Here is a 27846-nt window from a genome sequence, read left to right as displayed (position 1 = left end):
TTCTATCATTTTTGATAACTTTGACTTATTTTTATGCTTTTTTCTGAGTTTAGGTATATTTAATTTCATTTCAACACGTTTTTAACTCTTTTTGACGCAATTTTCGTCAACTTTTTGTAAGTTTCATGGTTGTTTGTTGATTTTTAGTGATTTTTTTCATGCCTTGAACATGTTTTTAAGGTTATTTCATCCAAATCCATCTAATTCCATTACCTCCCACTTTTTTTTTCTCCATAGAGCAAAAGCTTCGAATTTTTTCAGACAGAGCAATGAACTATTTGAAAACACTTTCCACTTACATTCTATTTTTTTAAACAACTCCCACGATTATTCAATCTTTCGACTCGTTTTGTACATATTATATTAAACTTTCAAAGCTTCGTATAATTAGCGTTGGAAATCGCAATAAAATAAATCTTTTCACCCCTTCCCTTCCTTTCCTTTCAACTGCTGCTAAAATTGAAACGAAATCGATAACGCCAACTATACCTAGGCCTTTCTCCGAGTAAGTAAGTATTTTTCTCAAAGCTTTAAATAAGTACCCATCCACCTCCGCTTGGTACGTGCGACGATACACAGTACTCTATTTTGAAAGCTTTCAATGCGGCGCGAACGTGTAAAAATAATGACGAGGTCAATGGCATCATCTCGCGATGGAAGAATATAGAGGCGACGAAGTCATCGGGCGTCTTCTTTTCCTTATACCCGTATTCTTTTTTCATCTCGTAACTTCTCTTCTCCGAATAATGTGTAGGTTTTTTTTTGGGCTCGAGTTGATCGCGCTAGTGCTTATCTTGACGCCACTTGACATATCAGCTTTTCCGCCGAAACATCCAGGAAGCCAAAGACAGGTATAAAGCTGGAGAATAAGGAGAGAAAAAATGAATACGATATCACCCTTTTTGTATGTTGGCCCCCTTTACACATGCCTATACACCGAATAAGGGATCAACGAAAATAGAGAATTTTCACCCGATGGTATTTGGATTTTGAAGAGCTCGCTGGTTTTTTTTTCCAATGTTCGCTTCTTTTACGCTGTTTTTATTTTAACGATACGATTTTTAATTCTTTTTCTTCCTGTGTCTCGCTTCGCGCTCGTATTTGTACGGATTGCCCAAAGCGTCGAGTTTCATTTCTCTCCCTTTTGCGTGCATAGCGTTGCTGGATTTAAGATTTTTCGCAGCGTACAAATTTACGTACGTACGTACAACTAAAGGAAGTGCTATTGTGTGAGGAGGAGAGCGGGGGAAGGAGGAGGAGGCTTAATTTACCTCGAGTTCGCGAGATGAAGAGTTCGTTTGAGACGCGATGAAAACAGATGAGATTTGAAACAAGGCGCTAGAGAAGCAGGCTGGTGAAGATGAAGGAGGTAGCCAAGCCAAATCGAGGTCGAGTTTTGTTGTTTATTGTATCGTCGTCGTCGTCGTAGTCGTCGCCCAAGAGAGTCGCGGCGCTAAGCCGGAGTGGGTTTTTAACGCGGTCAACCCCTCCGCCTCGCCGCCCCCGTATCCGCCTTCATCCACATGTACTCGTATTTCCCTCTCATTCATCGGCATCGGTGTGCTTTTTTTGCTGGCTCGGTTGCTCGGCAGCGGATGCGGAAAATGCGAAAATATTTCCAGGCGATGATGCGATGGGATGGGTTGCTCTCGTCGTCGCGTCTATCGCGAAAAGGCGAAAAGGAAAAAGGGGTTGGAATTAATTTGTGTGTGTATACCGAGCAGGGGTAAATAAGCGGAGAGCAATATTGCGCGGTGTTAACGATGAAGGGATGCGGAACGTGTTCGATGTGAAATTCTGAAAGGATGTGGAACAGTACTGCGATACGAGATGAAATTATATCCAATGAAATACTGCTGGTGTAGTTCGAAGATGCTGATGGAAGAACGAGGTGTTGGTATTATTGATGACTGATGAGTAGATCTGGGAGTGGGTGGATGTGAGCTTAAAAGTTATCGAAATTGTATTGTTGGACGAACGAAAAGAGTAAATGTGAGTTTGTTGTTGGATTCGATTTCGACATCGTCGAACATAGATGCTCAAAATCGATACATTTGACGAATTTTCATCATTTCCTGAAATTAACCCCCATCACAACCCCAATCACCTACTCTCTCAACGTATAGAATTGAGGGGTGAGGAGTAAAATGATACGCAGATGAAATGGGAATTAAAGAAATGATCGAGAAGTACCATTTTTGGGACGAAAAAGTCAATAATGACTTGAAATGGTGTAAAAATAGGGATACTGGAGGTCAATGACCCCGAATTGTTGAAAATTTTTAATCTCAACAACGACCTTACAAGTTGCAGTTTATTTTTTGAAAGGTTCAAATCATTGATAAAAGTTTTTTTTCTATACTAACTTTTAGAAAAAATGAACAAAATATTGCAAAACTGCTTAAAATCGGTTAAAATGGCTGAAAGTTGTGAGGCATTGAAAAAAAAATCTCTCAAAATGAAGCTAAATTACATATGCGAAAATTGCTTCAATACAAGTGAAAATTCAATAAAAACAATTGAAAATGGATTAATTGATGAGACATTAAAAATTCAGCAAAAAAATCCTTATCTTTGAATGACAAAAAAAAAAAATAATCATTGAACTTGGAAAGATTGATAAAATACTATCATTAATCAATAATATTTTTAAAATTTTTCCTAAAATACTTGCAAAAACAACGTTAGCTAAATTCCTTTTACAAAAAACTAACGCCGGATTCGTGTTCAGCAGATTGAAATGTCTCGATTACCACACTTTTTGCAATCATTTCGATCAAATTATTCAAAATTAATATTTTTTTCATTTATTTAATGGATCCCAAAAAAGTTAAAGCAAAAAAAATAAATTTGCGCAATTTTATCAAAATTATTGAGCAAAGCGTGAAAATTGGGGTATTTTGACCTGCTGAACACGAATCCGGCGTTAGTTATTCGTGATAAGAACTTTTTATATTCTGAAAAAACGTTGAAAAGCAAAAACTCCGCCAAGTTGAGAGAAAAATCCAAAGAATAGTCAGTAAGATATACTTTAAGTCGCAAGTGTAAGTTCAAAATTCAATCATTAAAAAAAAAAAAAACTGAAAAATGAAACTATCGATCTCATCGTTAAGTTCACAATTTCTGTTAAAGTTCCTCATGAAATTTTTGAAAAACTTATTATTGAAATTGATAAAATCTCAACAAGATGTACAAATTTGAAAATAAATTGGTTTCTGAAGGCTGTTTGGCTTCTATACTGGCCTCCGAGGGTCATTGACCTACCAGTCTGGGTTTCGAAGTTCATCTGGCTTGTAGTCTAGCCTCCAAAGCTCATTGACCAGACGTCTGGCTTTTGCGGTCCGTCTGAAGTCATTTCTGACCTTCTAATGTCATTGACCTGGCTGTTTGGCATCTGATCCGGCCTTCCAAGGTCATTGACTTGTCTGTTTGGAGTCCTGTCTGACCTCCTAAGATCATTGACCTGCATGGCTGGCTTCCAGACTGGCTTTTAAAGGCCATTGACCCATTTATCAGACCTTTCACAGGCCAAGTGTCCAAGGTCATTGACCTGCCCATCTGGATTTTGAAGTTCTTCTAGCGTACTGTCTGGCTCGGTAAGGTCATTGACCTGTATGTCTGATTTATGAGTGTAATTTGGCATCAGGTCCGGCCTTCTAAAGTCATTGACCTGTTTGTCTGACACACTGTTTAACTGCGTAAGGTCATTGACCTGCATGTCTGGCTTTGAAGACCATCTGACATCTGGTCTGGCTTTCTAAGGTCATTGATCCGGCTATCTAGCTTTTGAGGTCCGTCTGGAGTCCTGTCTGGTCTCATATGGTCATTGATCTGCCTGTTTGGCTTCCAGTGTGGCCTTTGAAGGCCATTGACCCGCCGGTCAGAGCTTTAATTGGTCGGGCGTCTACGGTCATTGACCTGTCTGGTTTTTGAATGTCATTTGGCTTCCGGCTGCCCTTCTAAGGTCATTGACCTGCTCGTCTGACATACTGTCTGGTTTCGTAAGGTCATTGGCCTGTCTGTCTGACTTTTGAAGACCGTCTGACATCCGGTCTAGCTTTCTAAGGTCATTGATCCGGCTATCCAGCTTTTGAGGGCCGTCTGGAGTCCTGTCTGGTCTCCTAAGGTCATTGACTTGTCTGTCTGGCTTCCAATCTGGCGTTGTAAGGTCATTGAACTGTCAGTCCGGCTTTTGTGGGATGTCTGGATGAGTCCTGTCTGGCCTCCTAAAGTTATTAACCCGTGTGTCTGGCTATTGAAGAACGTCTGGCATCCATGTCTTGCCTTCTAAGGTCACTCAAGATCTGTATATGTACATATGTCTGGCTTTAGAGAACAGTCTGAAGTCCCGTCTACCCTTCAAGGTGATTCACCTACCTGTTTGAGGGGTGAAAAAGGCCGTAGGAAAGTAGGCAACTGGCCGATCACAAAGACAGTTTTGAACTAATTTTTGGTCGCTGTAATCTACTCCGAATCACATTCTTTAGTTATAAGTAAAATATCGTACAAATGAGTTTGCAACTTTTATCATTATTAGAAAGATTTTACTAGTTGATTAACGACCAGATTAGTTATCGGAATATTTGTGCAACTAATGAACATAAATTATCAAACATTAATCTGCTTCTGCTACATATAATCATACTTTGTAATCTTATTCTTTGTTATCAGTTGTTATCAGTACATACTTTTTTTCCAGCAGATGATATGTATTTCAGTTATCTTTAAATTACGTGTATCACTCCATGGGCCAACTGGGTTTCGTCCAAAATAATCCTCTCAACTGTAATTTTTTCCATACGAGTATTTCAATTGCATCGGATGGCTGAACCGATTTCGATAAACCTTGAAATCTCACTAGGCCTGCACGATTCCTACAAAGTACTGATACGACCCTCAATTTTTGGCGAATCATTCATGAACGAATTGATCAATTTTTTAAAAGAACAATTCGCCAACGAATCGATCAATTCTTCAATTTATGAATCAATTCGTTCGCGAATGAGTCACTTATAAAAATCAATTCGTTCGAGAATGATTATCAAAAAATAATTCAATTCGTCGTTCGCGAACGCGTCACTTGAACGAATCGATTCGTTCGCGAACGCGTCACTTGAACGAATCGATTCGTTCGCGAACGCGTCACTTGAACGAATCAATTCGTTCGCGAATGATTCATCAAAAATTGAGTAAATGAATTGATTCGTTCGCGAACGCGTCACTTATACAAATCAGTTCACTCGTGAATGATTCGCCAAAAATTGAGTAAATGAATCGATTCGTTCGCGAACGAGTCACTTACACAAAACAATTTGTTCGCGAATGATTCACTAAAAATTATTCAACTTGTTCGTGAATGATTCACGAAAAATTCAGTAAATAAGTCGATTCGTTCGCGAACGAGTCACTTATACAAAACAATTTGTTCGCGAATGATTCACTGATGATTATTCAATTCGTTCGTGAATGATTCACGAAAAATTGAGTAAATGAATCGATTCGTTCACGAACGAGTCACTTATACGAATCAATTCGTTCGCGAACGAGTCGCTTATACGAATTAATGCGTTTGCGAAGGATTCATCAAATATCGAGTAAATGAATCGATTCGTTCGCGAATGATTCAGTAACTATTGATCAACTCGTTCGCGAATGATTCGATTCGATTCCCTTCGCATTCGCTTGAAAACAGATGAATTCCTATTGTACAATAGTTTCACAAAAACCGAATCAACCGTAAATTAATTGATCCGTTTGCGAATGATTCACCAAGAAATCAATGCATTTACAAGTATTTAATCGCCAATCGTTCGTAAATGATTCGATTCGATTGTATAAACAGATCAAAATTGCAGTACAAATGTTTCAAAAAAAAAAGTGAATCAATTGGTTCGTAAACGATTTTTAATTTGAAGAAAGGTCGGTCTTTATCATTTCACTCTAATGGGTACTCAAAATGATGAAGAATTTTTCGCCAAATAATAAAGATTCGCATGGTACATACATATATTCTTACCTGGAGTATTTGTTTACCAATTTATTTTTCAATATGTTTTTAAACAAGCAACCCGATGCTGTTTTTGTTATCGCGTCATGTCTTATTTATTCGACATTGTATGTACTCGTATTACGCTCGTACGTGTATTTAAAAATTCTCGCAATAATTATTCTATATTTATGCATAATTTATCGGACGACTGCGGCTACGGCGGTGGCGGTGGTGGTGATAAATTTGCTAGTTTTTCTCTCTCCGTTTCTCTCGATTATCGCGGCCGTCGCTGACGTAATGGTCGATAACCTCGCACGGTGTACTTCTGGAGCGCACGCTAAAAACGTATAGCTTTATCAGTTACACTCCTGTGGCCGATGACACGCATTGCCGGCTGCCGGCTGCCGCCGCCGCATTGATTTACTTAAAGCTCTACACCTCGCGCCGCGTCCGATTACCGGTGTAATGAACTTTGAAAGCTTTCGTATTCTTTGGTTGTTCGAGTCTCACTCTCAGTCTAGCGTCTCTTTCTCTCTCTCTCTCTCGTTTCATTCGATTTTTCAAAAAGTCCAATGTACTTTGTCCTTCATCACGTCGATAGGCTTGCTGTAGGCATCGATAACAGCTATGAAGTCGTCGACCGTCAAATTTGAAAATTTTTTGCCCTCTTGTAAATATTTTTTCAAAAAGCCGAAGAACTTTCAGCGTGTGCGACAAATTCCAAGAGTATTTGGAAAATTACCAGAGACGGGTAATTTTGCGAATTATTTTCATTATATTTCGTCGACGTCGACGACGACGATGTTTTTTCCCTCCTTCTCGATTCTCGTTCATCTAATTGCGTCGCGCGTAGTCAATTCGACCGTATATACGACGGAAAATTGTGTTTTTATCGACGAAACCTCGAAACGACGTTTAGCAGCGAGCTTTTTCCTCATCGTCGTTTTCTTTCTCTGTCTCTCTCTCTTTCGTCGTTCTCTCTGCTGGCTCATTTTATTATACGACCGTAAACGCATAGTCGACCGCGAGATACAACAAGATGCGGGATATAAATCAAAATTTTTTCGCCTCTTTTGTATTTACGTATATCTCGAGTGCTGTACCGTTATATTGGTACGGATTTCTTTTTACGCCCTGACTGTGATGTCTTATAAAGTATGCGGCGAGGCGCCGATGATTTTTTTTTTTTATAAGGTCGATGGCCGCTTATGTAATCTGTGGCAGTTTTTGGGCGACGACTGTTAAGTGGGTTTGTTAATTGAAGATGGAGTTGGAGATTTTTTGGTTTAATTGATTTTACGATGAATTGTCTGCAGTGCTGGAGGGGGCTAAGCTTGTGAAGCTCATATTCAAATTTTGATAGGGTGATGTTGAGGTAGTCTTCTACGTAATTGAATAACTGAATATAAATATCAGATTTGAATGTAAATTATTCGACTAATTGGTGATGTATTTTTTTTATGTTTCAGGTGAGTATCTACCTGTTGAATTTTCATCTTGAAAAAAGGGCTGTAAAAATGAGTAAGTTACCCATCTTCTGATCTAATTGAAAAATATCAAGTTGTCAATTTTTCTTGTATTAATTTTGGCTAGGAATAGAAATTTTGTCACGATCGTTTCCGATTTTAGTTGAATGTCATTCATAAAAAAAAATAGTTCAAAAAAATGGGCAAAGGTGGTAAGCGCTATTTCGAGCCATTCTGGAGTTTCCAGCGCATTTTTTGATTTCTCCAGAATTTTAAAAATAATTTGGACAACTTGAATCGAGTTGTGGGATTATTTTTTTAAACCTGCTTAACACGTTTGTCCTACTTTGAGAGTCGGTTTTCAGGTGAACATCTCTGGTGTTTTTTAACCAACGCATTTACGAAAGGGAAAAAAATAAAAAATGAAAAAAAATGTAGGTAAATTTAGAAATTCGTCCGAGTGGCTATTTCTTGTCAAAAAAACGAACCTCTGAAATTTCTGGAGCCTCTAAGGAAATTTTCGATTTAACCAAAATTTTCAAATTTCTTCAGAATGCATGGAAAATGGAAATTAATTTAGGCAGATGAAAATCGAGTCGTGGCCTAATCTCAACTTGCTTTATAAATTTATTTGTGTGTTTTTTCAAAACCAGCTCATTCAGGAAAACAAATTCATAAAGTAAAAGATTATCGAGTTGTAGGAAAATTTCCTCGAGTCCACGAGACTGTTTTTAGTAAAAATCAACCCCATTCTAACTCCAGGGTCATCGAGAGAGGGAGCAAAGGGGGCAGTTTGCCCCGAGCTCGTGATTTCTGAAGGGCCCGGCAAAAGAAGAGCCTGTGATGAAAGAAAACTCTGTTTTTTTACTTCTCAGAACTAAAATTTTCGAATGCTTTTGTCCTCGCTTCGCTCGCCAATTTATTTTCTTTCCTTTTTTGACGTTGAAATTTCTAAAAAATATATCATTCAACTTCGAAAGGTTCTAAGGAGGGAAAAATGTTCAAGAGATTTCGCTCTCACTCGGACCTGTTCATTTTTATTTTTCAAAATTAACATCCCAAAAAAATTTTCAAACTCTAAAATTTTGAAATGCAAAAAATTAACTTGTCCTTGCATTTAAAAAAACGTCGTTTTTAGTTCTCTAAAAATACAAATTTTCAAAAGTTTTCAACCCTTGTTTTGCTCGGCCCAATTAGTTTCTTGTTTTAAAATGAAAAAAAATCACATTTGTGCCTCCAAAAATCCAAAACAGAAAATATAAATTTTTATAAGTCATATGAAAAATATTTTTTCACTATATCAGTCGAACCCCTCTCCTCCCTCCCCCTCTTGAAAAACCTCTATAGTTTCGTTCACAGAAATGGGGCCAAATTATGTTTGCCTGTAGGCCGCATTGGCTCTCAAAGACCCTGCCCAACTCCCTAATTCGAAGTTTGAAATTTTGAGTCATTTTGGAGCCTCCAGCGGGACTTTCGAGTTCTTCAGCGTTTCTTAGTTTCTCCAGAACGCGTGGAAATTAATTTGGGAAAGCAATCCCAGAATGAGAAAACAAAAATGTTCCAGCTGTATGAAAATTAGAAATTTGCATGAATGACTATTGTATGAAGCCCCCCCCTCCCGGTCGCTGAATCCAGATTTTCAATTCAGGGCCATTTTGGAACCTCCGACGAGAGACTTTAGATTTCTCCAGAATTTTCAAATTTCTCCCGAAAGTGTATAAATTAATCTGGATGCGTGAAAATTGTGTTGAGGCTTATTCTCTACCTGTTTAATGAGCATATCAAAATTCAAAAAATGTATGTTTATACAGAAATTTTTGAAACTTATTTGAGTGGCTGTTTCTTGTTGACCCCCCCCCCATTCAAAATTTCGCCATTCGGAGTTTTTCTGGAGTCTCCAGCACGATTTTCGATTTCTCCAAAATTTTTAAATTTTTCCTACACGAATGAAAATTTAATTTAGGCAGCTAAAAATAGAGTTCTCGACAGCTGCTTGATGAGTTTATTTACGTTATGGCGATTTTTTTGACCAGTATCCTCTAAGAAATCGCTCAGGTAATAATGAAATTGAAAAACTAATTTTCATCAGTTTTACTGAATGATTAAATTCAGGATGTCTTAATATTCCTGCATATTCTACTAATCCTGCTCTTGTCCTGCTTTTAAGGATTTTTTTTTTTATTTCAAAATGTCTTGTTTTTTTTTTAATTAGACTTTAAATTTTTAATTAAATTTTTTTTGAAAAAAAATAGTTTTCCCACCTGGCTGATCAAAAAAAAAAAATGTGTAAAAATTTGTCCTTATAGCAGATGGGAAAATGCAAACATTTTCAACTCGAGCGAAACAAATTAATTTTCTGTTTTTCCTCTATTGTTAGTTATTTTTAAAGATCAGAAATGCATTTTTTTTTTCGAAAAAACGTTTTGAAAATATTGGGTGTTCACAAGGTCATATTCAGGAAAAAGTTTCCATTTTAAAAATCAGGTCACCAAAATCGCGAAAAAGTCTGAATTTTTACCAGAAATCCCCTCCCCACCCCAAATGCAAAAAATGGCGCGAAAATGAAAAAAATTACGAAATAACGAAAAAAGATGCGAATATTCACGCAAAACCATCCATAGACACGAAATTTTAGCGTTGAAACTTTTTACTTCAAGAATGATTATTTTGGTACCTGTATTACCTACCTATCTCACAAATTGCAAATTTTTCAAAAATTTTGCTCCCACGCTTGACTCGGCAACAAAATGTTTTCTTCTCTTTTCGAGTTTAATTTTCTAGGATTAAAAAAACTGAAAAAGAACACATTTTGATTTTTCCTCTCACCCCGAAAATATTCGAGTCGAATAGGACGACGAACGACCCAAGAGAAGGAGTACGAGAATCGAGCATGGGCTGTAATTTCCGCGTCGTGCGTCATTTGCATGTGGGTGAGCGGTTTTGTGGCCTTTGTAGACCCTTTTATGAGAGACCTGCTTCGGCATACAGCGAGGTAATTTCCAAGACGTGGAAAATTATTATCGTTGCGAACGTAGGTGTTCAGATGCGTCTTGCGTCCGGGATACGGCAATCTTGGTTGGGTTATTTCATTTATACCTACTCGTAAGAAGCAGGTCGCTAGTGATGGTTGTTGAGCGGATGCGAAATGGGGGGAAATATTCGAGAAGATTTTCCGCCTTCCAAGTACGACGACGTGGATATCTCTATAGAGGCGAAATTTTCCACATTCGGAGCTGATACGACGATGTACGTGTTATGTTTGCTCGTATATCGAGTGCTAAATGGGAAGAGATGCGGGCAGTATACGGTTTAGAAGGAGTAAATGAAGCGGAGGAAAAGAGAGGATATATGATGTTGAAAAAAATCAGCGTTCCAACAACAGTAACAGCGACTTTGCGGTCGCTGTAGCAGCGCAATGCGCGACCTAAATGCGAATGACGCGACGACGTAGCGTGGTATTCGCTATTCGGCGCTCTGCTGTTTATCGATTAATGAAAATTACATTGTTATCTGATCACGTTCATTCAGCATTAGGTACATACGGTTCGACTTACTCTTTTTATCTTTGCCCCCGTTCTTCTGGTTGTGGCCTTCCTCGCGAGCCTCGCTCATTCGCCTGCTCGATGTGTCGCTATACCTCACGCTCGGCTCGGTGATATACGCCTCCGGATTAAACCTTGACAATAACTTTGCCTCGTGGTGCCCCCTCTCCAATCTCCCCTTCTAACTTTCGCTCAACGCCGGCTTGATTTCATACTATAGTTGGACGCGCGTCAGCTTGTTTGTTTGTACATGTCGAATGAGCTAGAGTGCAGGGTGATGAGGGAATTTCCTCGTGTGTGCTGGCAGCAGGGTGTTTGAAGTGGGGGGCGGCGGCGGCGGGTGTTTTCGATTTCGCCTTTGTAGAAGCGATAATTGGTAATTGATAAGAGTTGATGGAGAAATCAGCTAAAAAATATGCAGTGGGCTAATTAAAAATTTTTGCAATTTTGGACGTCTTGGAGTATTTACGAAAGTCTTTATAGTTGGAAAAATGGTATTCCCGGGTAAAATAGGTGAAATGCCCGTGTCCTCGGATTTTTGAAATTTTGTCGAAATATTGTTGGGTGCCTTTGAGAAAAATATTGGAGCCAAAAAATTCCCTCCACCCCACCCCCTTGCTCACAATGGCCAAAAAACGCGTTTTTTGAGGGAAAAAAATCATATTTCAACGAGTTTAGGCAACCCCCTCCCCCAATGTGCTCCTTAGGAGGGTCCAGCTGCAAATCTAACTTCATATTCGTGTTCAGCAAGTTCGATTCATATGATAACGATATCCATATTGTCGATCTTCTTTCGCCCCAAAATTGGGGGGAGGGGGTGCCTATGGCCCCAAAACTGAGGTTTCAAGAAGTTGATTACTTTTCTATTGTTTTTAGAGGTCCGCATGCAAAATTTCAGAATTATATCATTGGCAGTATCGCTTTTTTTGGTGGTGCAGGGACACAAAAAACACATTTTTGAGTGTTTTTTGAGTTTTTGAAGATGACCCACTTGGAAAAAAAATTTGAAAAAAATACCAATTATAGTACTCATGATGCATAAATATATTCGAAAGAAGAAAAAATTTGTGTACGAGAATTAGGTTCGGAGATACGGTGGTTTCAAATTTTCTTTTGTCAACATCTCTACCCCCCCCCCCCCCCCGGGGGCCGACCTTGAAAATGAAATCATTTAGACAAATTCTTACCCGCATAAAATTACCCTCTTTATTTCATTTAGTTCTTTTTCAACTTCAGAATGCTCCTTATGAGAAGCCGAGCATTGTTTGAGAGATCAAGGGAGGGGTTTTCTTGAAAAAAAAAGTTATTCAGGAGTGTTTCGATCAAAAATGAAAATTTTTCAACAATTTTCCGGAATTTCATTTTTTTTTCATTCTTTAAATTTCGTGTGACTCTCATTTTTTTCAAATTTGGAAACCCATACCCCTACATAACGGGACCAACATTGTTTGGGAGACCGAGGGAGGTTTTTTCTTGGAAACTACCTAAAAAGATTCTGACCAGAAATGAGAAATTTCCCCCAAAAAATTACAAGCTTCAATTTTTCATTTTTCTTGATTTTTTTCCTAGGTATTTTTTTGGAGATCAATATAAGGAGAGGAGGCCAAAATTACCTATTTCGTGGACCGAGGATGATATTTCTTGAAAAGGGAGTTATAAAAATTCTGACACCAAAATCGGAAATTCCCAACAATAAAAAAACATCAATTTTGATTAACCTACCTCTATTTCATTATTTTGATTTTTTTTACAACAAGGGAAGAAGGGGGAAGACTTCATACAAGAAAACCAAAATATCTTGGGGAACAGGGGTAGTTCTTCTTCAAATAGGCATCATTTTTTGAAGACTTCTGAAGCAAAAATAAAAGTTTTTTTTTGGATAAATTGGATTTTTGAAATGTTTTTCAGAATGTCCATTCTCCTGGAAAACCTGGAAAAGTCAGTGAATTTGGTCGATCTGGAAAAGTCAGGGAATTTCGCAATTTTCACGCAAAATTCGTGGAATTTTGAAAAAACGATCAATTGAAGAGTGATATTCCAAAACTCGCTTTGTCCATTTTCACAACTTTTCAGGAAAGAGGAAAAACAGTTTCCCTTTAAACGGGTAAATTGGCTTTTTAGGCGAGTTTAGCACTTTATTTGGGTGGATTTATGATGTAGGAGTGTAGGTATACACTTCATCCACTAAATACTGCTGAAAAAAATTTCAATAAAAATGAACAAAGCGCGTTTTGGAACATTATTTTTTTTTTAATTTTTAGTGAATTGGCTATTTAGGTGAGTGCAACACCTCATTTTGGTAGGTTGATGATGTAGGAATGTGAGTTAATACTTCATCTACCAGGTACCGCTGAAAACTCAACTTTGATAAAAATGGACAAAGCGAGTTTTGGAATATCACTCTTCAATTGCTTTTGAATAAGCACCTGTGTGTGATAAAAACCAATCCTCAAATTCCCATTCGACACCTCTCCCTCTCAAAAACCTAAAAAGAGCTTTTACGGGCCCAACATGACATCGGCCCCGGGCCTGCATCATACTGGAATAAAAAATAAAATCGTGTAATTGCTCTTATTGTATTTTCCTTAGTTCTGTCAGTCAAAATAATTCTCCATTTTTGGCTTTTCATTCGGCATTTTTGTACTCAATTTACGCCCTCCCCCCCCCCCTTCAGAAAACTGAATTAAATTTTTTTTTAATTAAAAAAGTTGATAATCAAAGTTTAGCTGTTTTTTTATATCCGAAGAAGTATCTAGTTCGAAGAGAAACTTGAGAAAAAAATACCTCCCTCCAACCCCGAAACTTCTTCTTTAATTAAAGTATGGGGTAAGGTATAGAAAATTGGAAAGAAATGGTCTGGGAAATTGGTCTGGAGAACCTGGAAAAGTCAGGGAAAATTACTTGCCAAAAATAATGGACATCCTGTATTTTAACTTGTGTGAATGGAGGTGGAGGGGCTTCCAGCACTACTTTTTTTGGACTTGAGAAATAATTTTTTTAAAAAATGTATAATTATTTTCTCGTAAAATCCAGTCATGTTGAGGGTTTTTCGATTCGCCTCCTCTGTACCTTCCCCCCTCTTTCCTCTCCTCATAGCCCTCAATGCGATCAAATCATCAAAAGAATTTAAAATTACTTAAAGTACGTCGTTTCTTATCGATTTTTGAGGGTATTGAGTTCGAATTAGTGACCAGGAACTGCTCAAAACTAAATCATAATGCATGCCCTACAAAATTCCCTGTTTTTTGAGTAAAAACTGAAACATTTCCCAACTTTTCTTGGGTTTCTATAGACTAAACATTTTGAATGATGACAACGTCCCAATCAGGGCCTCTTTGCCTCAATATTTCAAACAATACATGGATACCTTTATGCACATGGAGAATTCCCCGTCAAAATATCTGGCAATTTCTTTTCCACCCTCGAAGTATAAAATCGTGAAAAGAAGACTAGCACAGCAGCTCAAGATACTCTTTATTTCATAAATTAGCTATGTAAAACTGGCGACTTGACAGTAGTAGTGGCAGATGAGAAGGCAAATGGTTGGTCTGGTCTGGCTGCTGTTGCTTTTCACAGGGCCTCGTAGCAGTAATCTGACAACAACGCAGCATTGCGCGATAATGTACGAGTACTTAAAAGCGAACGATACGATATAATTCCCCAGGCGGCGTCTCCAACGTCTTCATCGTCATCCTGAAACGTTTCTCTCTTTTTGTTTCTCTTTCTCGAATACTTATACTCAACACCACCAGGACGAAGAGTAAGAAAGAGAACACCTCATCTTCGTCGCATGCTTGTCAAACGTGTGTAGTGTACCAGTTCAAGTTGTGTGAAGCTGTGTAAGAGAGAAGAGCGTGATGCCAACAAGGTCATTAGTCTTAGTGTGTTTTGGTTTTTCATCTCTGTCTATTCTCTATATTATGGGTTTTATTCTGATTATGTTGACTGTGTTTGGTGATGCAGATTTGAGTATCGCCAATTTTTGGTATTTGTGGAGTTATTCTTTAATCTGAATTGAACTGAAATTGATATGAGGGAGTTCTTACCTTGAGAGAAATTTCAGGATACCTTCCCTGTGTCATGTGTGTTTTTACAAATGAGATCGAGTGACGAAGGGATTGAAAGGGATGTTTTTGCAGGATGAAATGGAGCTAACTCGAACGTCTCGTAGTGTACATTATTTTTTAAAAAACTCGATGAAAAGGGAAGGAAAAAAAACGTTGAAACTGGTTTTTCAAAAGATTTTTTTCGATGATCTAGTTCTAGTTTTCATAAAGCAGTACCCTTGTTCGCTTAAACGTCGTGTAAGTTACGTAATAATAAAGGTGTTAAGAGTAAACTAGGTCACATTTTTTTTCGTTCAAAGTTGAATGAGGAATAGCTCAAAAAAATGTATATTTCAAAATCGAAACACACGATGACGAAAATTTCTTCTCGTTTTTATTTTGAAATACGAAGGTCGAGTGATATAGGTATTTCCCTTAAGAAGATCTGCTATAATGCTTATAAGATTCAGACTGACTCAAAATCCTTAAGAAAAATTTGTACATATTTAGATTTGAAAAAAATTGGACTCGGATCACTCGAAAAATTCTACAACAATAAAAATAAGAAAACGAATGTTCGAAGTACAGAATTGAACCTACAATTTGGTTCCAAAATATAAGGAAGCAATTAGAACGAAAGTTTCCTCGTTTTCGTTACCTCGCTCATTTTATAGCCCATTGCTTTATTTTTTATCCCTCAGAGAATGAGACAGATTGAAGCGACGAATTTAACAGAAAAAAAATCCCACCCACCCCTCCCTTTTCCACCAACCCCGTCTGAAACCAGGACAACCCAGTTGCCCATTTGTTTGTTCGGCAGTGTATTGCGAATATTACGCGGGTGTGCGTTCGTTTCATTTCATCCCCGAACTTCGCAGCCTCGAGGCTCGATGCCTCTTACCCCACCAGCCGGTGATTTATTGGGGTTAATTTTAAATACATTAAGTTTTCGCTCGATGGATTTGCGTGAAATGGCCTGTGCGGCTGTGGCGGCGATTTACGTGTCGCGTCGTCGTATCTTTTCTCTTATACACGTATTCGCAAAGTGAAGCTTTTTAAATTCGCATTTGACGACGAAATTTGCATAGTGGTGATTTTTTTTTTTCTGGGCTCGAATTTATCCTTTTTATCGGGTTGCGGTGGTGGTAGTTTGAGTGATGTGAATGGAAGGGCTGGAGAGAGAAAAAGAGGAGTAGAGTTCGTTGACCTTGTTTATTTCTGATTTTTTCGAAGAAAGGTGGATATTTCATTAAGTTTTTCAACAATTTGTCTGATTATTGTTTCAAACTTTAGAAAATGCTTCAAAAAATCTAATATTTTTGAAAATTATTTTTTGTAGAAAAAATTGTAAGTATTGAGGACTTTGGTTCAAGGTTTGAGCTCTTCACGGTTCTTTTGAAATAATTCTGTACGTAATTTTTTCTGATAGTCCAAATTATTCAATTCGTTCGTGAACGATTCACCAAAAATTTAGTAAATGATTCGATTCGGTCGCGAACGAGTCATTTAGACGAATCCATTCGTTCCCGAATGATTCACCAACTATTGATCAATTCGTTCGCGAATGATTCACCAAAAGTTATTCAGTTCGTTCGTGAACGATTTACCAAAAATTGAGTAAATGAATCAATTAGTTCGCGAACGAGTCACTTATACAAATCAGTTCGTTCGCGAATGATTCACTAAAAAATTCAATTCGTTCGCGAATGATTAACCAAAAATTATTCAAATTTTTGGTGAACGATTCGCCAAAAATTGAGTTAAGGAATTGATTCGTTCGCGAACGAGTCACTTATACAAATCAATTCGTTCGCGAACGAGTCACTTATACGAATCAATTCGTTCGCGAATGATTCACTAAAAATCCAATTCGTTCGCGAATGATTCATCAACTATTAATCAATTCGTTCGCGAATGATTCACCAAAAATTATTCAATTCGTTCGTGAACGATTCACCAAAAATTGAGTAAATGAATCGATTCATTCACGATCGAGTCACTTATACGAATGAATTCGTTCGCGAACGAGTCACTTATACAAATCAGTTCGTTCGTGAATGATTCACCAAAAATTATTCAATTCGTTCGCGAATAATTCACCAACTATTAATCAATTCGTTCGCGAGTGATTCACCTAGAAATTAATCAATTTGTTCAATCGCTAATCGTTTGTAAATGATTCGATTCGATTGTAAACAAATCAATTATTGACAATACAAGTGTTTCATGAAAAGTGACTCAATTTGTTCGTAAAAGATTTATATATTTGAAGAAAAATCGGTCTTTATGCGTGAGTGTTTTTTTCTGATAGTCCCCTTCAAATTTCAGACAAGGGTTAAAACAGCATGATAAAAATTTGAAAAGTCATCTCTTAAGAATAAAATATGCGTACTGTTGTCCAGAAAATTCGAATACTTTTTAGCAAGTCTCTCTGTCTGTAGAACAACGTTCGAATCAATAATATTCATTCATCCAGTATTTGAAAATTGTCCACAACAGCTCAATAGACAAAGCATAATATAACCATTAAATCATCGACCACGAATTCTCTTCCCTGTACCGGGTACCATTAGAGAACTAAAGAGCTATACGAAGTGGTGGGATTCGCATCGTACACACGTGTTACCGATATGACCTAGAATTTATGCCATTTTCGCTTCGATGCGCTGTAGCTATATGGTCGGTCATTGCAGTAGTGAGGAGAGAGGAGGTAACCAAATGGTGCAATTTTTTCTCGCCTCTGCATCAATATTCTGAACGAAAGTGAGACGACAACGACGACAACGATGGAACAGTTCGCCTGCGTTATTACCATATGATTTACTAAACTTGTATACGGCAATCTGGTTTAGGACATTTATTATTATAATATGTATTCTCCATTTCTATGTACATAGAGGACGTCAAGTAGTTCGCATCAAACATCCGTTTTGTGTTTGTATGTCTATCAACAAGATGCTTCAATAGATGTCTTTTTACCCTTTCTAGGTATTCTTTTATTTTTCTCATTTATAGATCTGAGAACTGGTGTGCCTTTACAAGTGCCACGGTAAATGATTTGTGTCTTGTGGTACGTCTAGTCGCCTAGTTTTAAATTGAGGAGGTATTTTATTGATCTTTCTACTTATTGGCCTCTTTTTTTTTTTTTTTTTTAGCCATTTCGTGAGAAGATAAGGATTCAAAAAAATTCCCAAAATAGGCCATAAATCTTGAAAATGTAGATTTAAAAAATGTGATTGATCGGGAATTTGTGCTATAAATACTTAATCAATTTTGAATTTTCAAAAATTTGTCAAAAATAAAAAAATCAATTTGAACAGCTGAAATTTTGGTTATGAGAGTTTCAGACCATGATCTTGCTAAAAAATCCCAGTCCCGTTCAAATCGTAGGAAAACACTTCGAGATGTTCTTTTGTTAGAATGTTTTTTTCTAGGTCATACAGTATTTCAACTACCAACACGTTTTGAGGGCAACTTTCGACACAAATTCGCATAAAGGGTATTTTTGGGCTCAAAATTTTCAAAAAAAAAAGGTCCCAAAACCCCGAAATGTGTGATTAGAGGCCTACACAATTTTGGAAATCAGTGTTTGTGTCAAATTCCAACAACCAACGCGTTGTGAGGGATATTCTCAACATGAGTTTCAAGGTCACATTTTTCAAAAAAATGCCCCAAAATCTCAAAATGTCCTGGAAATTATTTTTTTGGATCGAATTCAAATTAGGTACCGACATATTTGTGAGGATCACTTCCAGCATACGTGAAAAAAGTGTAGTTTTGAGCTCAAATTTTTCAAAAAAAATGTTTCAGTCTCGAAATGTTCGATTAGAGAACCACAATTTTGAAAATCATTTTTTTGCGTCAAATTCCAATAAGAAACGCGTTTTGAGGGACATTCTCGACATGAGTTTTGAGGGCAAATTTTTCAAAAAAACACCAAAATTTCAAAATGTCCACTTGGAGAACCACACTTCTGAAGATAATTTTTTGGGTCGAATCCAAACTAGACACCAACACATTTTTGAGGATTACTCCCTGCATGAGTGAAACAAACGTATTTTTTTAGCTAAAATTTTTTAATATAATGTCCCAAAATCTCGAAATATGCTTTTGGAGAGGTGCAACTTTTAGAAATTTTCTGTTTATTCAGGTCATGTTCCAGCTTCTGACGTGTTTTGAGGGTCATTTTCGGCATGAATGAGAAACAGACCAGAGATTTTTTGGACCTTTCAAAAAACCACCCTCTTTTTGTAATTACACCGAAAGAGCATGCAAAATTACGTAACCAGTCAGTATTTCAGGTGGCAAAGTGCATTTTTCAATTTTTGGAAATTTTTTGAAAATCTGACCCAAAATTGGGAAGATTCCAAAATGTCAAATAAACCTATAAAGTTGAAATTTGGTATGTACTCAATTTTTGACGCCCCCCTGAATTATTGGGAACTGTTTCGAACCATTTTAAGCTCTTTTGGAGTCTCCTGCAGCAGATTTTTGAATGTTGAAATTTCCACAAAATTTTATCAAGTGGAATTGGAAAGCTAAAGTGCACTTGATACCATAATTTCAATATGCAGAGTCTATTGAAGAAGGTTTCAATCCGTTTCTGGAGCATCCAACGATGTTTTGAAAATTCTAAATTTTCATAAAGTCGATTTTATGGCATTTTTTAAAAATTTGTAATTTTTAAAATACTGCTCGAGGCTCAAGAACATCTTGAAATCCTTTCTAATCGGTTCAGCATGTTTAAGTCAGTGTAGAATGTGTAGAACTGTAGATATTAAGTAAACATTTTAGCTTTCCAACTCAATTGAGTAACATTTTACAGAAATTTATTTTTTCACAAATGAGGAGGTGGATAGCAAAACGCAATAACTCCAAAATTACGAAAATTGAGTTTGATATCTATCCTTATGTAAAATTCAACGGGGAATCCATTCCCGGTGTCAGATTTTGTCCATCACTTGAATATCATAGCGCAATCGAGGAAAACAAGTCTGATTTTAGAGCTAAATGCATTGAAAAATGAGATTTTGTTTGCAAAACGCAATAACTCCACTACTTTTTATACATTTCAGTTGCGCAGATGTGGTAACACTGTTTTTTTTCATCGGGTGGGTACTGAAAATCGTTGGGTAGGAGTTACTTAAAAAAATGGTGCTTTCGTTGCCACTCTCTGAATGCCATATCACGCACAGGAATTGTTTGAATTTGACATTCCAGTTTTTTAATTGTTTTTTATCGAAAATTCTCGATTAAACATCAATTTTTTCGAATAAAAAATACGTTTTTTTGCAGAAAAACACCAAAAAAAAAAATTTTGCGTTCAAAACGCAATAACTTTTTTTTCTTTTCCTCACTGTGCTTACCCAGGTGACCGAAATTTTGAAATTGAGTGGAAATTTTATTTGTGGCACCTTCCCCTTTCATTTGACACCAATTTCGGAACTCGACCCCCCACCCTTCCCCTCCTGACAATTTTTCCTAATTTCCCCAAAAAACCAAAAATGGAGTTATTGCGTTTTGCTATCCACCTCCTCAAATGTACTGAAGCCTCCAGAACTGCTCAAAAGGTCAGTTTGGTGGAATTTGGATTTTTTCGTATTTTTGGCTCTTTGATTTTTAAAAATTCACCAAAAATCGAAAAATGTTTTTGAGCTTCTGAAATTTTAACTGGAGATGTGCTTTTACTTGCTATTTCGATTAAGCTTGGTTCTATTCAAGAAATTTTCTGTCAGTTAGGATACCTCCCTTGTAAGAATATTCTTGCTGAGTTATATTTTAACGTTTTGAGAGCTCCTTCGGACGTGAACTACGAGGTGTATTTTATGGCTCAAAATTTTGAAATGTGGGCTTGGGTAGATTTTCAACCACTGAGTAGAACCCTGAAAGTGATCTTGGATTTTGATGGCGACAGCACAGATCGACGCAGAATTTCTCAAATAAGAGCACTCTCATTTTGGACTGGACCATTTTTCCCAAAACAGATTGGATTGGGACTAGATAAAAAAACATGTTTTTTTTCGAAAATCCTCCCCCCCTCCGTATCGTCCCTATTAGAGCATCTTAGGGGCCAAAAAAAATTTTGGGTTTATTTTTCAACTCAAAATCGAGGTCTTTGATGAATTACATCAAAATCCGCTGCCTTTTTTTTGGACGACCCACCCTAATGTGCTCTGGTGAAAAAATGACCAAAATCGATGTCTAAGTGATCGAGACGTTCCCTTGAAAGAGAATTTGTGTATCAAGATTACGAAAAAAATTCTCAAATAGTAAATGAAGGCCACATGATGTCAAACACGTACTTATGTGTTTTCTCACGTATACCTACGAAGCTTTAATATTGCTGCAAAGTACAGATATGGGTTTGAGTACGGGTAGCTGTAATGCAAACATGCGTGTAATAGGCTAATACCTAGCCAATTTCAGGCTTAGTGGTCAATAGTTGGCGAGTTATAGATGCTATTACGAGGTGTCAGTGGTTGTTGTATGTACTCGTATTCGTCGTCGTCCCGCACATTGTGCCAAGTACACACAGCACATTGTGTACACAGCATATAGCCTAAGCTGACGCACGCTTCGACACATTAACCTCGATTTTTTTGTTGGAAAAAATAAAGAAAGAAAGAAATATATCCGTATGAACATTATACCGCCGAAAAAACTTATCGATGGTTGGGAGAGGGGCATAAAATACGCTGACAAGTACCGAAATAATGTGTACTACGTGTACAGTATGTCTATGTACGAGTACATAATTATATCTGCCCAATGTACGCGTACTCGTACGTTTCTCCAAAAACTGGTTTATTCAATACCTAAAAACAACTCGTTCCCACTGTACTGTGTTGTTGGTATTCCATAGATCGCCAATTACCAGCACGAGTAAAATCGATGGTCGATGATACTTTGCTATTGTGTTGAATTGGGATATTTTCTCTATAAATGACCGATAACTATAGCTCTACATTGTGTGAATTGAATTCCTAGAATTGTTGAATTGTGTGGCTTGTGTGTTGAATATGCTAGAGGATGGCCACACGAGCTCTTAAGAAAAAATAGGTGTATTTGCACTGGTACACTAATTTTGTTGCGAAGGTGAAATTCTCATTAGAGCCAGACAAAGAGGGGCAAAAGGGGTAAGTCGCCCAGGTCGTGATTCCCTGTATGGTTCGAAAAATGAAGGGCTGAATTTTTTCACGAGTTGAAAAGTTCTTGGAATTTACCCAACCTCTTTTTACTCGTGGAAGACCATCTTTCTCATCAATAAATTGAAATAGGAATTCCCCAAAACTCACTCCAAAGCGAAGTACAATTCGTCAGCGGCATTTTGTACTGTATAAAGACAAAAAAAAACAATCTCGACGAATAAGTATACGAAACGATGAAGAACTCTTGGGATAACACACGTTCTACCTGTCGAGGAAAGCGAACCGCGAACACAGCGAAGAGAGATGCATTAATGCATTCAACGGAAGTGAAATTACTTACCCGTTATGTTACATTAACCTTACGAAAGACGTTATAAAATCGTATTGTACTTTTGTACTTGCTCCCTCTATTCTTCTCTGTTTGCTCACCTCCTCTTCCTCCTCCAACTCTTGCTGCCCACGCTGTAGGCGACTTTGTTGCGCGTATTGAATCGCGTTCACGGTGCAGGTGTGATAAATAGTCGAGTAATGCGGTTTTTCTCTGTAAAGTATTTTTTTTTCAGTATTGTATTTTGTGGTCGGGTTCTTGAGAAAAGTTGAACTGTATCGATCTTGAATTTACTTACGTTTAGATGTGTTTTGATGGGTTTGGAGGGGATTTTTTTGGTATGGTTGCTTTAGTAAGTTCAGATATGCATTTTCAAGGGGAGAAGAAGAGGGAGAAGAAGGTGAAATATTTTGTTGGAAATTGAAATTGATATTTTACTCCTCCATGAAATCATTTATTTATAGCTACAATCGTTCATTTTTTTTTCTCCAAATTTTCAACTCCCATCTTGCTTTCTGATCGACTCATAGTGTATTCACATCATGGGCTCGATTGTAGCTGCCGAAATTGATTACGATTTCTGGAGAAATTCTAATACTTACTTGGAGAAATTCGAATTTTGCTCAATGATCGGAATCCATTCATCAAAGGGTGGTGGGAGGGGGACGGGACGGACGTATGAATAAGAATTTTCTGGTCACCGATGCTTAATTTACCTTTCTAAATATTGTTTCAATCATTCAGAAAAAAAAAAGAAATGAAAATTGATAATTTTAAAAAGAATGGTGAGAAATGAGTCTCGAGTGATTCAATCGTTCGGAAACTTTTTTTTTTAAAAATCGATCATGATCTTGTTGTTTTGAATTAGTGTTGTAATAAAACGAATTTGGTTTTCAATGAAATTATCGCAAGGTCATGTTCTTGAAAAATAGCTTTATACAATTCTTCGAAAGTCGAATCGTTCGCGAACGAATTTGGTCAAGTTTGTGAACAATGAACATGGGATAAAAACTATCAAGTTTCGTCAAGTCATCTGTGTGCATATGCTTAATTTGGTTTTGATTTTTTAGAGATTCATTTGTTGGTGAACGATTTTTGTTCTCTGAGCAAATCGTTCGCGAACGAATCATTCGGCATATTTATAATTAGATTGAAGATCGTCTCGTTATGTATCTTGTGATTTCATTTCCTTGTGATTCGGTCGGTCTCGAATGATTCATAGTTTTTGTGCGAATCGTTCACGAACGAATTGAGCACAATATCTTATGATAGGGTTGAAACTACAAAATTTTGTTATGTCATGTATGGAAAATTTGAGTTTTTAGTGATTCATTCGTTCACGAACGATTTTTTCCATCTTTGAGCAAATCGTTCGCGAACGAATCATTCGAAATTTTAATTGATGGATTAGAGAATGTTTTGTTTTGTCTTGTTGTGTATTGCGATTCAGTGGTTCTCGAATGATTCATCGTTTCTGAATGAATCGTTCGCGAACGAATCATTCGCCATTTTTATAATTACATTGAAAATCGTTACGTTTTGTCTCTTCATGTTTCTGAGTGAATCGTTCGCGAACGAATTGAATCTAGTTTCTTATGAAAAAAAATCATTCGCGAACGAATCATTCGCCATTTTTATAATTAAATAGATTGAAAATCGTTACGTTTTGTCTCATTATGTATCTTTTGATTTCATTTCCGTGTGTTTCGGTCGTTCTCGAATGATTCATAATTTTTGTGCGAATCGTTCGCGAACGAACTCAGCACAATATCTGATGATAGGGTTGAAACTACAAAATTTTTTTACGTCATGTATGGAAAATTTGATTTTTTAGTGATTCATTCGTTCATGAACAATTTTTTTCCATCTTTGAGCAAATCGTTCGCGAACGAATCATTCGCAATGTCAATTGATAGATTGGAGAATGTTTTGTTTTGCTTTGTTGTGTATTGCGATTTAGTCGTTCTCGGATGATTCATCGTTTCTGAGTGAATCGTTCGCGAACGAATTGAATCTAGTTTCTTATGAAAAAAAAATCATTCGCGAACGAATCGTTCGCAATTGTTGTTGATAGAGTAAGGTACATTTTGTTTTGTCTGTTGTGTATCAGCTGATTTCTCATTTCCTTGTATGTGTAATTAATTCGTTCTCGAATGATTTGCCGATTCTGTAAAAATCGTTCGTGAACGAATTGAAATCATTTTCTAATGATTGGATCAAAACTGTCAACTTTCGTTGTGTGGTTTGTGCCTAATGTAATTTGGTTTCTCATTGATTCATTCGTTCGCGAACGATTTTTTTCTTTGAGCAAATCGTTCGTGAACGAATTATTTGCAACTTTTATTGATAAATTGAAGAACTTTTTTTGTCTTGCCGTGTGTCGTGTATTATCTTATTTGCATGCAATTTAGTAGTTCTCGAATGATTCATCGTTTTTGAGTGAATCGTTCGCGAACGGATCGAGACATATTCACGAACCGAACGAATCATTTGAAACGTTTGTCGATAGAAGGACGTTTTGTTTCGTTTTGTCGCGTAATATCTGATTTGATTTCCTAGTGATTCATTCGTTCTCGAACAATTGTCGATTCTGTCTAAATCGTTCGCGAACGAATTTAGTCCACTCCAGCATTAAAACCGTCACCTTCTATTCTGTCATTTTATGCCTAACGTGATTCAATTTTTTGGTGATTCATTCGTTCGCGAACGATTTTATTCTTTTATTATCAAATCGTTCCCGAACGAATCATCTCCAAAGTATAATTTATAATAGATTTGGTTTTTGTGAGTTTTCTAAACGATTGATAAACGCTCTTTGAATACAGAGTTCATTTTTCAAATAAGTCGTTCGCGAACGATTTTTTTCTTCTGTAATCAAATCGTTCCCAAACGAATCATATCCAAAGTATTCAAAAAAGATTTGATTTTTGTGAGTTTTGTGAGCGATTGATGATTGCGCTTTGAATAAAGAATTCATTTTTCAAAGTCAGTCGTTCGCGAACGATTCGTTCGAATAACGAATTAATTGTGTCAATTTCGGAAAAAAAAATTAATTTCGAACTCGAAGTGTGAAGTATTCGAAAAAGATTTGGCTTTTGCGAACGATGAGTTAATGCTCTTAAAATACAGAGTTTATTTTTCAAATCAGTCGTTCGCGAACGAAATGATGACTTTCATCGTTTCCAAGCATTATTATTTAAAATGAAAATCAGTGCTGTCAGTTTCGTCGAGTAAGTATGTGGTATTCCGCAAGTTGAATGTCTTTTATTGTACGATCTACGAAACAAGCTGCCCATAAGAATCAGCTGAAGAAATGAAGCTTTGTCACGTTCTTCTTCCTCTCGGTACCCTTCCTTATGATGCGAATAGTGCGATGTATATTCTCGACTCGTGCGAATAATTGGTTAGGATGAGGCGGCGGTAGCTCTAAGGCGTGTTCGCAGAGCGGGAAAACAAGAGGATGCAATTAGAGTAATAATTATTTTTTTTATTCCACTCGAAGCGACACGTAACAAGGTTATCCGATCGACGTGTCATTTACATGGGGCTAGTGAGGAAAGGGGAAATGACCTAAAACCTATGTACGAGATTGGCGATACAGAGAATTAAATTGCGTAACAAACTGATAGGTAAATCAGAAGATGGGTAATGAAGGGTGATAATAAATTTCTCACGTATGAAATGATTCAAAGTGTATCTATCATGTTATGCTAAACGGTTCGATGTTTTTGTTTGTTCGTTTCACAGATGATGATCATCTCCAGCGATGGATGTAAATAGCGTTTTACAAAGTACGCGACAATTCTTCCGAGGCATTCCGTCCAGCAGTCCGGCAAGCGGAGAATTGGCGCCTGGAGCGTCGGTAGGGTACAGTAGTCCGCCGGTATCCTCTACTGCCACATCAATAGCCGCTCCTCCATCATCGGGAGCGGCCGCAGGATACGGCGCGGCTATTGTACCATATAACGGCGGTGGTCGTTTCGGACCAGTGTCTTCAGGACCTCCGCCACCAAGCACTTGGAGCACACAGCCCCCAACCAGCTCGCACAATGCCTACCAACATTTGGCCCCGGTCACGAACGGGCCTCGGTTCACGCAGAGTGTCGTCTCAGCGCCTTATCATCATTTTTACGAACGATCTCAGCAGAAAGCATTGCCGTCGACGTCGAATCCGTCTTATGTGCCGCCGCAGCACGCTTACGCCAGTCCTTCGATTACCAGGTGAGTTGATTTTTTGGGGGTTGTTGAGGAAGTACATACGAGATTATTCGATCTACCTAATATGTTGTTTTGTATGCGACACAGGTTGAAAGAACAAGGCGTTAATAATCAAGGCATGTTTAACATGGATTCGATCGTATGCCAGCCGAATGCTAATTACCCTTATGGTAAAAAGAGCAAAGCCAAGTCAACGATGGCTCCTTCATCGGCCAACGTTTACAAGCAACCTACGCAGCTAGAAGAACAGCGATATTTTAATCATCATCCGTCGCCCCCTACTCCGCATCCTATGCATTCGCCTTCGACGGCCACCAGAGTACCGGCGGTCTTGCCTCATCATGCGGCTCTGCCAAGTCATCAAAGGCCGCCGGAGATGCCGCCGATCAATCATCAGTCTTTTAGTCATCAGTCGGTCATCGAACAAAGATATCAGCAACAGGTAAATGGAGAATTTCAATATTGGCAAAAAGTGCTCCAAAAATTAAAATTTGGTTTGCAATTTTTGCGACCCCAAAATTTTTTTGGCTTTGGATAGATAATATAAATGAAAATGGATTCCAGTTTTGGTAGAAAATCGGCAATTTCTGTCAGAACTATATTTGAGCATTTTTGAAGAATTTTGAGCCCGAAATTGAGTCATAATTTCCCCAGATTTCCAAAATGGATGTCGTGGGATCCATAATTTTTATTTCTCTCAAAATTTTAATCAATTTTGATTGGTTGCATTGCACTTTTTCAAAAATTCTAAAAATCATGACCGAATTTTGTGCCCTAAATTTTTCTAATATTTTAAATAGGGTATAATTTTTGTGGAAATATTCGAATTTCTGGAGAAATTGAAACCATTGTGATAAATGGCAGACACGTTTTCCAAAATCTCAAAAATCACAATTCTCTTGGCTCAAAGTTCTTCGAAATGCGACTTTTCTTCAATTAGTCGATAGTCGCATGAGCTTTTTTCAAAAATCCTAAAAAACATGACCCCATTTTGTGCTTACTTAAAATTCGTCAAAAGTACTGAAAAAATTTGAACTTCTGATTTTCTGTCAAAATTTCAATACATTTTGATAGGTCATGTCATATGTGACTACATCAAAAATCACGAC

At 37.4% G+C, this 27846-nt stretch overlaps 1 protein-coding gene across 3 annotated transcripts in view; it reads left to right on the top strand.

Annotated features, from left to right (window-relative positions):
- The window catches only part of LOC135834923 (uncharacterized), a 200574-nt gene that overhangs the window by 140212 nt on the left and 32516 nt on the right, over nucleotides 1-27846 (top strand). For all 3 annotated transcript variants that reach the window (XM_065348915.1, XM_065348916.1, XM_065348914.1), the window contains 2 exons: nucleotides 26267-26740; nucleotides 26825-27179. In XM_065348915.1, coding sequence (XP_065204987.1) covers nucleotides 26286-26740; nucleotides 26825-27179 — 810 coding nt within the window. In that variant the 5' untranslated portion in view covers nucleotides 26267-26285. The remainder of the gene's footprint in view (nucleotides 1-26266; nucleotides 26741-26824; nucleotides 27180-27846) is intronic.

Source organism: Planococcus citri, chromosome 2 (assembly GCF_950023065.1).
Source record: "Planococcus citri chromosome 2, ihPlaCitr1.1, whole genome shotgun sequence".
NCBI classification, from domain to species: Eukaryota; Metazoa; Arthropoda; class Insecta; order Hemiptera; family Pseudococcidae; genus Planococcus; species Planococcus citri.
Note: the sequence above shows the minus strand (reverse complement) of the source record. Positions and strands in the feature narration are given on the sequence as shown.